The 13,323-nt window shown below is 39.9% G+C and overlaps 1 protein-coding gene across 1 annotated transcript; it reads right to left on the bottom strand.

Moving 5' to 3' along the window:
* Positions 1–654: 654 nt before the first annotated feature.
* On the bottom strand, positions 655–1,617 carry LOC122643548. The gene is made up of 2 exons (XM_043837162.1): positions 1,435–1,617; positions 655–1,344 (listed from the first exon to the last, which is right to left on the bottom strand). Exons 1-2 carry the CDS (start codon positions 1,615–1,617, stop codon positions 655–657), a joined length of 873 nt encoding a protein of 290 aa, XP_043693097.1.
* Positions 1,618–13,323: the final 11,706 nt, after the last annotated feature.

The following is a 13,323-nucleotide window of genomic DNA, read 5'->3' as shown; positions in this document are numbered from 1 at the left end:
CCAAGATTGGATCAAAGAGCAAATTTCTTTCATCTTTTTTTAGACATTCCATCTGTTTGACGCGAAACTCAATGCTGGTGGCAAAGAGGCCCGATTACTAAGAAGGAAGTCATAGGTGTTTGTTTGTTTTTTTGTTTTTTTTTCAAAGCATGATAAAAATTAAAATTTTGGGTTTGCATGTTACACATGAATCATCATTAGCATTCACAAAAGATGGGAAATTTATATCTCAAGTGGAACAATTTAACAAACAATGAGAGAAAAATAGTGTTCTATGTTTAACTAACTGTTGGAGTGATCAACAAACTTTCAGATTCTCATGCTACGACTCTTGACAACAACATTGTGTGCTCTAAAGGTGAAGAATTAAGCATGAATTTGAAAAAAAATCAGAGTTGTTCTCATTGTTCTCCCTCCCCAACTTAAATGACATTGTCCCCAATGGCATGCAAAAAGAATATAGCAATAAAAAAACAAAGAGAAGGAGCAATACAACCTTGTGAAGTGGAGCACTACGACCACCAACCTGTGCCTGCCATAGTTGTCTACTGTCTACCTAAAAAACTTAAAAAAAATAAAAAACTGAAATAAAATAGTGGGTTGCTTCCCACAAGCGCTAAGTTTACTATCTTCAGCTAGACCAAGAGTGGGAACTCAAGAAAACTCATAAATCGAGTCAATCAAGTCAACAAACTCAATGACCTGCCTATTTGTAATACTATCCACATAGGGCTTCCGACACTGCCCGTTAACTGTAAAAGTGTGCCCTGTTTGTGGATCTTGAATGGTAATAGCACCATGGGGTGAGACTTGAGTGACAACAAAGGGACCATCCCATCGAGAACACAGCTTACTGGGAAAGAGGCGCAGTTTAGAGTTGAAAAGCCACACTTTCTGATTGGGTGCAAAAGACTTGCGAACAATGTGTTTATCATGAAATGCTTTGGTCCTAACCTTGTAAATTTGTGTGCTCTCATAGGCTTCATTGCACAACTCATCTAACTCCAAGATTTGGAGGCGATGGTTGGCACTCACTTCTACCAAGTCAAAATTGAACTTCTTAATATCCCAATAATCATGGTGCACTAACTCAACCGGTAAGTGGCAAGCTTTACCAAACACTAAGCGGTATACTGACATGCCATTAGGAGTCTTGTATGCAGTACGATAGGCCCACAATGCGTCATCAAGTCTTAAAGACCAATCTTTCCTACCAGGCCTAAGCGTTTTCTCAAGAATGCGCTTGATCTCTCTATTGGACACTTCCACTTGATTGCAGGTTTGCAGATGGTAAGTAGCAATCTTAAGGGTGATGGTGTACTTCTTCAACAATGCCCCAAAATTCTAGTGCTTAAAATGAGAGCCACCATCACTGATTATAGTCCGGGGACATCCAAATCGACTGAAAATGTGACTCCTCACAAACTTGACTACCACTTTATGATCATTAGTCCTAGTGGCCATTGGTTCAACCCATTTAGACACATAGTCTACCGCTATAAGTATGTTCTCGTACGTAAACGATGAAGGAAAAGGGCCCATGAAGTCAATACCCCACACATCAAAAATCTCAACAACTAAAATCGGGTTCAGGGGTAGCATGTCCCTACGAGACATATTTCTGACTTTTTGACATTGAATACAATGGCGGAAAAACTAATGTGCATCTCTAAAAAGTGTAGGCCAAAAGAAACCACTCTACAAAACCTTGATAGTAGTTTTCTTGCCACTGAAGTATCCACCACAAGCAAGAGTGTGACAAAAGCTAAGGATACTACTAAACTCACTCTCAGGGACACAACGACGGACAACTTGATTAGGGCAATATCTGAATAACTTTGGGTCCTCCCAAAAATAGAACCGTATCTGGGAAAAGAAGTGGTCTTTCTCTTCCTTAGACCATCCAATAGAAGTAGGTATTGTAGGAATCAAACTGCATCAGTAGCATTCTTGTAGGAATTTTCACAAACATCTAGCCAATGAAATAAAATAAAATATGGATTTGTCAAACTAGTTACCTATGAAATGGGTAATCTGCAACTATGTTATAGATTAGATGTCCACTCAGCATCTCCCTTTTCTTCACAAATCTTTGTTATGTCAAGGCGCCTCACCAAAGCTTCACAAGAAGGCATAAAGTCTTTGAAGGAAGTACCGCCGTTTGTGTACATCTACGTTTTTAAGTGTGCATGCATAAGTACTTTTTTTGCTGCATTTTTTCATAAACGCCGGGGAAAGTGTACTATAACAACATTTATAAAAGTGCTGTGATAAGTAATGAATTTCTATTTTTACGACGTTTTCTCATAAACGCTTGGAAAAGTGTACTACCCATTTAAAAAGTGGTGTGATATTCATCCAAAAAAAAGTGGTGTGATAGGTATTGAATTTCTATTTTTAGCGGCGTTTGTAAAAAAACAATGCTAAATTTTTGTATGCATAGAACTACTGATAAAACTTCTTTTTTGATGGTGCTGTAATTTCTTTGAGCTTGGTTCCATAGTCCCGAAGTGAACTGGACAAGTTGTTCTTTATCTTCTTGAACCTCAACCTGCTTAAGTATACCTCCATAGCCTAAATCTGAGGCATCAGTTTCGACGATCTTGAATAAGGTAGGATCAGCAAGATGGAGCTAGGGAATTTTGTTGACTAGTTTTTTGATTTTTTGAACGGCTGTAGTTTGGTTAGTAGTCCAAGGAGGAGGTTTCTTCTTAAGTCTGGAGTATAAGTTCTTACAAATTTGACTGATTTGGGGGATAAAATCCCGTACATAGTTGAGACTTCCTAAAAATCTTTGGAGCTATTTTTTATCAAGAATTTGATCAGGGAATTTATCCGCAAAAGCAATCGACCTTTCAATTGGAATGATTTTGCCTTGATAGATATAGTGTCCTAAAAATCGGATCTTTGTGTGGAATAATTCCATTTTTCTCTGGGAGAGGACTAAGCCACTAATTTTCATAGTATGAAAGAAGCATTTTAAAATTTTGAAGTGTTGTTCAATAGATTTGGAAAATACGAGGACATCATCGATGTAGACTGTTATAAAATTTCCAAAAGGATTTAAAATAGAGACACAAGGTAGTTTTGTCTCTACCATACGACAACTTTCTCCCTTTGAAACATCCGTGGAGACCTGGGCTCGTATCGCAGCAGCCACACCACTGAATGGTCTATTCCTATTCTTATCAGAGGATTCGAAGTAAAATGGTGGGACAAGTGTGATCTCAGTAAATGCATGAAAGAAGCTCTCATCAAAGCCTTAACCACACTCAAACCCAAACCCCAAATAGCTCTATCCGACAAGTCCACTGATAGTAAACGCCTTCAACTTAAGGCTAAGCAGGCTAAAATTGAAGCCCAGCTTGCTGAATTGGACACTGAGGAAGGAGATGACGATGATGAACGACCTACTGTTAACTTAATCAATAGCAAACAAAAGCATCTTAATTACCTAAAACAAGAAGTAGCGCATAAATATGTTGAACAGAAACTCTGCGATAAAACCATAGAAAACAAATATCCAATATCAAAGAACGATTTGAAAAAGACCTTTGTTCCGAATTTCCTGATGCTTTTTGGTTCAGACAAATATATATATATATATATATATAAACTACATACTCCCTTTTTTCAGCTGCCCAAAATACCCTTGAGTCCCCTTTCAATCTCTCTTTCCTGCACGAGCAAACGCATCCCCATACAAGATCCTACACTTCTCTCTCTTTTTCTAGGTCTCTTCCCACTATCCCTCTCATACACAACCTCTGAGAGAATGTAGGTTGCTCTAGCTTTGTCTTTCTCTCTCTAATCCCCTCTTTCGACCCTTTTTCTTTACCTACTAGTGTCTTATCATGCTTTCAAATGAAAGGTCTTGTTGTGTTCGCTGAAGTAGATTTTTATCCTCCTCTTGTTTACTTATAGACACATTTTGTTTCTTTACTCACATCTGTCGGTTGCTCCTTTCTTTTCTTCTGCAATGGTCTCTGCAGATGTTGTGGTCCGATGTTATGTACAATAGTCCCACATCGGTCCCTTTGGGGCTTGGATGTGGGCATATATTATATTGGGTTCCCTCCCCTTGTAAACCGGTTTATGAGGGTGAGTTCTTCCAACCATATCAATTGGTGCTTTCATCGACCCATCCTTTGCGGTTGACTACTTGGGAGGGCCAACCTGGTGCCAGAGTGCAAGCCACTAGGAAAGGGCTACTTGTCGCTCGGCAGAACCCTGGAGCAAGGTGGAGTCGCCTAGCAAGGGCTACTTGATCTGGAGTGGGCCGACGGGGACGTCGACCATTGAAGGGTGGGATAATGTTATGTACAATAGTCCAACATCGGCCCCTTTGGGGCTTGAGTGTGGGCATATATTATATTAGGTTCCCTCCCCTTATAGATCGGTTTATGAAGGTTTGTTCTTTTAATCATATCATCTGATGTTTCATTGGTGGCACAACATGGGTAACCAATGACCAAGTCGAGGGTTTGAGTCAATACGGGGATATTATTGAAATAAAGGTCTGTTATTACGTGGCATCATCATCAGAGAGACAAAGATCAGATTAGACCGATAAGGCCCATATTCAAGAACATATCCTCCATAGGAGAATCTCCTGTGAAAATATACCTAACTCTTCAGAAATTAATTGATAACATATGATTCTCTTAGTCTCAGTTTTCCTGTTCATTTATATTATTGGGTTGTGTTGCACAAAGAAAGATGCTTGCCTAGCTATGGGGTTTCCCTCTCTGCAAAGTTGCACAAAGAAAGATGCTTGCCTAGCTATGAGATTTCCCTCTCTGCAACACTGAAACTAGTAATGAAAATGAAGAACTCTCTTAAAACTGTCTTGATTTCTTAATTGATTGATCCCCTTTAATCTGGGCTCAATGGCCTCTATTTATATATGTTTTATCCCAATCCCCTTTACAAAGATCTTCCAGCTAGGTTTCCTTTTTCGTCAAGAGATTGAGGTGTTCTCGATTTTTGATACTTCATGGAGGACTGATCTTCTCCTATTCTCCAGCAATTAGGAATCTTTCCATACATGGATTACGATTACCATTCATAATGCCTTTAGGACTTTCATTAACTGACTCTGCTGACGTGGCTATACCGGTTTAACTGCCCTGCACGTGATATATGAATCTTGGATGGAATGTGTTTCTTCGGCTTCAAGCTTCCAGGTGTCACCCTAGGACTGGGTGGATAAAATATGGTGTATCATTTGTCCCCTACTCCCTTTATCTTAGACAAGGTATAGGGAGGACTTCACACTTCTTTCGAGTGTCACTGTACTGATCATCCATGCTCGGTTATCGATTATCTTCGTTGTAGACTTTCGTTGATGGCCAATTTTTGTCTAACCTTGCTAGTATTCGGTATTGACGAGCATCGCTTCGGAAAGGAAATTTCACTTCTGAAATGTTTCTCAGCTGTTGATGATTATACCCTTGGATATGAACTTGAAATGTGGGTTTCCAGAAGTGTGCCACCACTCGCCGTCTCTAGCATATGGATCCAAAATATCTTTTAGATTTTATGTCTTTTGAGGGGACTTGAAAGGACACCATAAAGTTCAAATTCAGAACCTTTAAGATCCCGACATTACCTGGTCGATGAAACGTCTCCTGAAGGTTTGACACATGTTCACCACGTTCCCACTTTGAATTTTTGATTGCATCGTGATTGTCTAAATGTGCATGTTTGATTGATCCGAGGCGTCCAAACTTTTTCCCCAGGGGTCTTTCTTCTTCATTGTTTCCAAGTTTTGAAGCTCAAGAGTTCTGATTTTCTGCCTTGGTTCCAATCCTTGAAGTTTTAGAAGTCTTCTTGCTCTGCGCTTTTCTCTTCAGCCAAACTCTTCTCACTCGAGTAAGTTCTTCTCCTCTCCTTGCTGCTTTTGATTCCTTTTTCTTTTATCTAGATATTTCAATTTCTAAGAATGCCCCAACCTCTAAAACTATGAGAGAGACAGACTCTTTGTTTGAGGAATCAGATCGATTGTTTCATGGTTCAATGATTAGAGACGATGTTGTGGTCTCCCCTAGGGTGTCTCCTGTGGTTCACCGCACTCGTTCTAGTGCTCCTATCGGTACCTCTTCCAGTAAGCCCTCGAAGATCCATCCCCCTTGCAGGAAGACCCATCACGTTCGCCAACCCCAAATTGATCCCACCATAGGAAAGAGTGTAGATGATATCCCTTCGGTCTTAGGTGTGTCCAATGTTGTGGAGATCCGAGAAATCTACTCGATTCCAGAGTCAATTGATTATAGGGCTGCTAGTCCTGAGGCTAGGTTGAATACCGAACATCCTAGTGAGGTCAACCTTATTTTTGAATCCTTCGAGGCCGGTTTTTGCCTCCCCATTCCTCAGTTCATCTCATGCCTCCTTAGACACTACGGTGTTGCCCCCCAACCAATTACTTCTAAATTCCTAGAAGTGCGTTGGTGCCTTTATCCTCAGATGTACTCGGTTAGGCCGACATCCTTCCCCTGCACTGTTCATCAGTTGCATCCTGCTTACTTTATGCAGCTCTCACCCTGGATGGTATTATTTTCGCCAGCAAAAATCTAGTATTCAGGTTAAGGGTAAAATCACTTCCTCCATCCATGCTTGGAGACAACGATTCTTTTGGACTAAACGCTCGAGGTATAATTTTCCAGCAAGTGGTGCTCGCCCAACACTTCTGCTCGAAACAAGACTCTACTCCTCGACAATGAGGATCTAAAAATCCTCCAGTTGATAATAGATTCTAAGAGTCCCATGGAGCAAGATGATATCGATGCCTTAGACATGTCTTGCTTGGAAAAGGGTGAGATTGTGAGAGTACCTTGTGTGTGTTTGTATGCTCTTTCATTATATTGACCTTGCATTATTGCTTTGATGCAGTGGATTTTGATATGGATTCCATGATGAATTTTATTGCCGAGGAGAACCTCCAAATCACTGAGGACGAGGTGACCCTCCCCTAGCCGCTAGAGAAGAAGAGGAAGCAAGCTCCAGCTAAGCAACGGGTGGACCCTCCCAGGAAGGAGTCTAAGAAGAGAGATGGCTTGCCAACCAAGGTCACTGAGAGCCAGAGCCAGCAGGACCCTAGGAAAGAGAAGGCGCTCTCGTTGAGGATCCACCAAGCTACCGAGCGTAGTGCTCGGGATGATGTCTCCATTGGACTCCTTAAGAGCGGTCCAATCACGGCACTACCGAGCACCAAATTGCAAGAGGATAAGTCAACGAAGTCCAAAGGTAAGAGACAACTGTCTCCGAACACGTTCATTCCTAAATGGTCGATACGAGTTGACCAAAAGGTTTTGGATGATGCCACTGCCACCGAGCAGATGGCATTGAATTGCATTCCTCCGGTTGATCAGGAGGCTCTCAGGGTTGGCTAATGATACTCTGGACCCCGGCTTATGAGGTAATTTCCCTTCCTATTTCCTCTTTTTTTTTTTTTTAAGTGTCTTTACTATTTCTCTGACATATTTAAATTCTCAGGCGTTGGCTGTCTTTGAGGTCGTCCAACAGAAGAGGAAATATGCTTCTCTATACGGTAAGCAGGACCTGGAGTATAAGGAGCTGCAGTGGGTTTGCAAAGATTGTGATCAATAGATCTACACACTCAAGAAGGGGGTCACGAAGTTGGAGGTGGCAAAGGAAACTACCAAAGCTGTTTGGGTGGTAGCTAAGAAGGCTCATGAGGCAGTCGATAAACATGCCAACAACTCTGCTAGATTCCAAAAGAAGGCCAAGGGGGAGTAAAAAATTAGAGGCAATCTGGTGGAGAGCCAGAAGGTAGAGATCGCCGGCCTGAAGACCAGGCTAGAGAAGGCTGAGACTCTAGCAAAGGAAGCCAGGAAACAAGTTGTGGCTGCCTATATTGCCTCTGAAGAAAATAAGCTGGAGCATCTGAAGACTTCCTCCAAGGTCTTTCTATAGTGCGCATATGCCTTTTGGAGGTACGTATAGGAGAGAGAGCCCAACTTCAACTTTAAGGGTATGAAGGAAGTGGAGAGTATGCTCTCCAAGCTGAAGGACGACTCTTTATTCCCATACCTTCCAAGGGAGAGGTGAGGATTCCGATACCGAAGATCTCCAAAAGTGCTGCTGTGTCCTCGGGTGCTTGCGTGCCAAGTTTGTGGTAGAAATAGACAAGCAGGCTCCTGTTGGATTGGAGAATTCACCCTCTATTCTGCCCCAAAATCTAGAGAAGTCCTTTGCCCCCAAAGCTGCCAATCCGAGTATCGACGGCCAAGCTCTAGTTTAGCCTCGTTCCATATCTTTTTTATTTTTATTTGATTTTTGTAGTCGGGCTTAGCTGCCACGTTTTTCCTTATAGAAAAGAAGTTACCTTAATAAAAAAGTTTTCTGGGTTTTTTACGGAATTCAATTCTTGTGCTTTCTTTGCATTTACAAATTCTAAGCATAACCTTTTAACTCTGCATATAGGGTTATCTTACGATGTCCGGTGTACAATCTGATGCAGCGAACCGAGAACAAGAACTTCATGCTCAGTTAAGGGCATATGAATGCTCCAATAGTGTGTTGAGAAAATTCAAAATGCATCTTAAATAAGAGTTGGACTACTACAAGTCACTTGAAAGGTGGGAGGACGATCTATTGCAGAGACTTGACTTTGCTCGGGATATTATTAATGACGTTGCTGACTACCTTTGGTTTCAGAGGTACTCTGTGGCAAATCTGGCTATTGACCATCTCTTAAAGTAGGTGGTTTTCAAACGCTTCTGTGAAGATAAGGTCATGGAAGGTGCTCAGCGTTGTACAACAAGGTGAAGAAGGCTGCCCCCTATTTCAAGTGGGGCAATATTGATCTGATTTTCAATCCCAAAATCCTAGTAGAATATGTAAAATTGAAACCTTCATCCATTTCTTTGCCCTTCTTTCCTCCTCTCAAGAACCTTCCGGGTCCACTACCTCCCAATCTTCGGCGTCCAAGACTTATGCATTTGTAACCATTTTCTTATATATCTTGGCAATTTAAACTTTTATACATTTAATAATAAGATTTTCACCCTTTTATGTATTTGTAGATGATTTTTTTTCGCGTTCGTATCTTGCTGTCAACATCATTCATCCCCCTTCTGGTTGATGTACCTTTACTTTAGTTATGGTGCAACTTACCACTATGGTGCAAATCACAATTATGGTCGGTAGACCAATATTTTTCTTGTGGTGCAACTCACCACTATGTTGTAAATCACCATTATGGTCAATAGATCATTATTTTCCTTGTGGTGCAAATCACCATTATGGTCAATAGACCATTATTTTCCTTGTGGTGCAACTCACCACTATGGTGCAAATCACCATTATGGTCGATTGACCATTATTTTCATTGTGGTGCAACTCACCACTATGGTGCATATCACTATTATGATCAGTAGACCATTATTTTCATTGTAGTGCAACTCACCATTATGGTACATATCACCATTATGATTGGTAGACCATTACTTTCATTGTGGTGCAACTCACCACTATGATGCATATCACCATTATGGTCGGTAGACCATTACTTTCATTAAGGTAAAATTCGCCACTATGGTGTATATCACCATTATGATCGGTAGATCATTACTTTCATTATGGTGCAACTCACCACTATGGTACATATCACCATTATGGTCAGTAGACCATTACTTTCATTATGGTGCAACTCACCACTATGGTGCATATCACCATTATAGTCAGTAGATCATTACTTTCATTATGGTGCAACTAACCATTATGGTGTATATCACCATTATGGTCAGTAGACCATTACTTTCATTGTGGTGCAACTCACCACTATGGTGTATATCACCATTATAGTCAGTAGACCATTATTTGACTATTTTGCATATTAAGACTGTTCCATAAAAATGCCTTTATCAAATGTAGAAGTCAAAATATTTGGAACAACCATAAACGGTTTTAAAAATTTGGAACAACCATAAATGGTTTAATAAATTTGGACCAACCACAAATGGTTTAATAACATTTAGAATAACCATAAATGATTTTAAAATACATGGAGACTGACCTCTATTGATAGAATTTTCTCAAGTTTTCTGAGTTCCATGATCGTGGTATGGGTACCCCTTCCAAAGTCTCCAAATGATAAGCTCCTAAAGCCCCATGTTTGGAGATTCTGTATGGTCCTTCCTAATTGGGTTCTAGTTTTCCCATGGCTCTTGGATCAGAAGCTTCGACTTTACGAAGCATAAGGTCTTCCTGTCGAAATATTCTTGGTTTCTCTTTGGCATTATAGTGGCGTGTTGCTCGCTATTGATGTGCAGCATTCTTTATCTATGCTGTCTCTCTGACCTCTTCTAATAGGTCCAAATTTGTTCTTAATTCTTTCCCATTGGTTTTTTGGTTATAGAGTTGTACTCAGTGAAGTTTCTCCAATCTCCACAAGGATCACCGCTTCAGTTTTACACGTCAACATAAATGGGGTTTCTCCTATTGTAAGTCTTGTGGTTGTCCGATAGGCCCACAGGATGTTCAGTAGTTCTTTCGCCCACAACCCCTTGGCTTTCTCCAGCTTTTTTTTTATTCCATCTAGCAAGATTTTATTCATGGTCTCAGTTAGGCCATTGGATTGTGGATGTCCCACTAAAGTCTTGCGTAGCTAAAAATCTCATACTGATCGCTGAATTCTTTAAATTTTTGTTCAAATTGCTTCCCATTATTCGTGATAAGGATTCTCGGGATTTCATATCTATAGATGATAGTGTAGAAAACTTTCACATGTTGGCCGTAGATATTGTTGCTAATGCTTTTGCTTCGACCCACTTAGTGAATAATCTATTGCTACTATAATAAACTGTTTTCCTCCTTTGGGAAGGGTCCCAAAATATCCACCCCCCATTGCATAAAAGGTAACGGGCTTGAGATGGTAATGAGCTAGGTTACTGGTTGGTGGGTGATCGGTGCGAAGGTTTGGCACTTAACGCATTTGTGCACAAAACTTATTGCATCTTTATGCAGGTATGGCAAAACATACGCTTGTCTGATCACCTTGTGAGGTAACACTAGGCCCCTTAATTATTGTGCGCAAATGCCTGTATGAATCTCTCTGAGGACGTATTCAGCCTCTGATGACTTGAGACACTTCAAATATGGCATGGCATATGCCTTTTTGTATAGCACTCCATCGATCATAATGAACCGTGTTGCTCTCGTCTTATCATTTTACCTTCTTCTTTGTTGATCGGGAGTATGACCCCTTGGAAATATGTGATGAGTGGGTCCATCCAACATGGTTCATCTTCAATGGGCAAAACATTCGCGATATACTCAGTGCTCGGTACTCCGAGAATGCCTATATACATTGTTTGACCCAACTCTTGAAATCTGATGTGGCCAACCTGGATAATGCATCTGCAGATGTGTTATGTGCACGGGGCACTTGTAACATTTAAAAGTAAGCAAATTCAACTGTTAATTCATGTACCTTCTTTAAATAGTATGCCATGCATTGCTCTTTGACTTCATATTCTCCCTTTACCTGGTTGACCACCAACTGTAAATCACTGTGCACGGTGATATTTTTTACCATCAGGCTCTTTGCTAGGCCTAAACCAGCTATCAAAGCCTCATATTCAGCTCCGCTATTGGTAGTTTGGAATTTGAATCTCAGTGTGCACAATACCACAAATCCCCCTAGGCTTATCAAAATCAGTCCAACCCCGTATCCAGTGCTATTGGAGGATCCGTCCACATATAACATCCAGGGCTCTGGTTGTTCTTTATGATCAGAATCTGCTGCTATCTCGTCATTTGGCATGGTGCATTTGACGACAAAGTCTGATAATGCTTGCATTTTTATAGCGGTGTGTGGTTGGTACTACACATCGAATTCTCCAAGCTCGACCAACCATGCCACTAGACGTCCCGAGTGATCGGGTTTTGATAAAATCTTCTTCAGTGGTTGATTTGTCACCACCACTATCGAGTAGTCTTGAAAGTAAGGCCTTAGCTTCCGTGCATCCATTGTCAATGCATAAGCATGCTTTTCTTTGTTGCTATATCTTGTTTCTGCACCTAGGAGCACCTTGCTGACATAGTATATTGGCTTTTGTACTCATCCATCAACTTTTACTAATACTGCACATACAGCTACCGTGGTGACAGCCAAGGATTTAAGTCTCGGTCCGTATCATATCGTATCGGCCGATACGTCTCGGTATCGATCGTGGTCGATACGATACAGGCCGAGACGTATCTTTTTTTTTTTTAAAATGTAAATGTCTCGACTGTATCGAGACGTATCGACCGAGACGTACCGATACGATACGATACGATCGATATGTATCAATACAGTCGAGAGTTTTTAAAAAAGATTATTTTATTATATTTAAAAAATGATATGTATCGAGACGTATCGAGTCGTCTCGATATGTATCGATATGTATCGACCGATACATACGACCGATACATACTGATACATATCGAGACGACTCGATACGTATCGTTAACTTAAAAAACACATGGCCATTTCATTCTTTTCACCTAAAACTCGATTTCTAGCAGTCCTGGCGGAAAAAAGGTCTTCCCAGCTTTGAGAAACCCTTTCAAAAATACATTTAAACTTGCTTTTTGGGTAAGATTTCTTGAGGGCTTTCAATTCTTTGCCAAAAAACGAACTTAGAGGAGCTGAAATCACATCATTTGGTGGATCTAACAGCCCACATTCGAATTCAAAAGCTGTTCTTGAAGGGTTAGGTAAGTTTTTTGAAAAAAACTTGAATCTTTTGCTTTAATCTTTGATTATTGGTATGTTTTTTGGTATGAATCAAAGAGAATATGTTAAACAAACATAGAAATTGCATTCTTTGTATGCATTTACAAAGATTTGGTTTCAAATCCATGTTTCTTTGACCATTTTTACCCAAAACCGAAAATTCCTTCTTTAAAATGAAATTTTTTTTTTTTCTTCGTAACTTTAAAACAAATGGTAATGTTTATAAGATATGGAGTACATTATGTATAGATGTATGACATCCCAAAAAGATTATACATTTACCCTAAAATCTGTATTTTTTTTTTTTGTGGGTATTTTCTGAATTTATAAAATACTTAAAAAAATATAAAAAATCTGATTTTTCCATCTATACTCTTTCATTATAGTTTGATAAAATGTATGATTGGCTGAAATAGAATCAAAGACTTAGATTCATATATGTAGTACATTATGTCATTTTTTTTCATTATTTAAAAAATTAAATAATGTGTAACTAGTTGTAGAAAATATAAAAATATTTAAATATTGTTTAGGGCAGCTTTGCTAGGTAGTAAATAAAAGAAGATGATGCAATGCAT

Source organism: Telopea speciosissima, chromosome 10, assembly GCF_018873765.1.
Source record: "Telopea speciosissima isolate NSW1024214 ecotype Mountain lineage chromosome 10, Tspe_v1, whole genome shotgun sequence".
Classification (NCBI taxonomy): Eukaryota; Viridiplantae; Streptophyta; class Magnoliopsida; order Proteales; family Proteaceae; genus Telopea; species Telopea speciosissima.
This window is presented reverse-complemented; position numbering and strand designations above follow the sequence as displayed.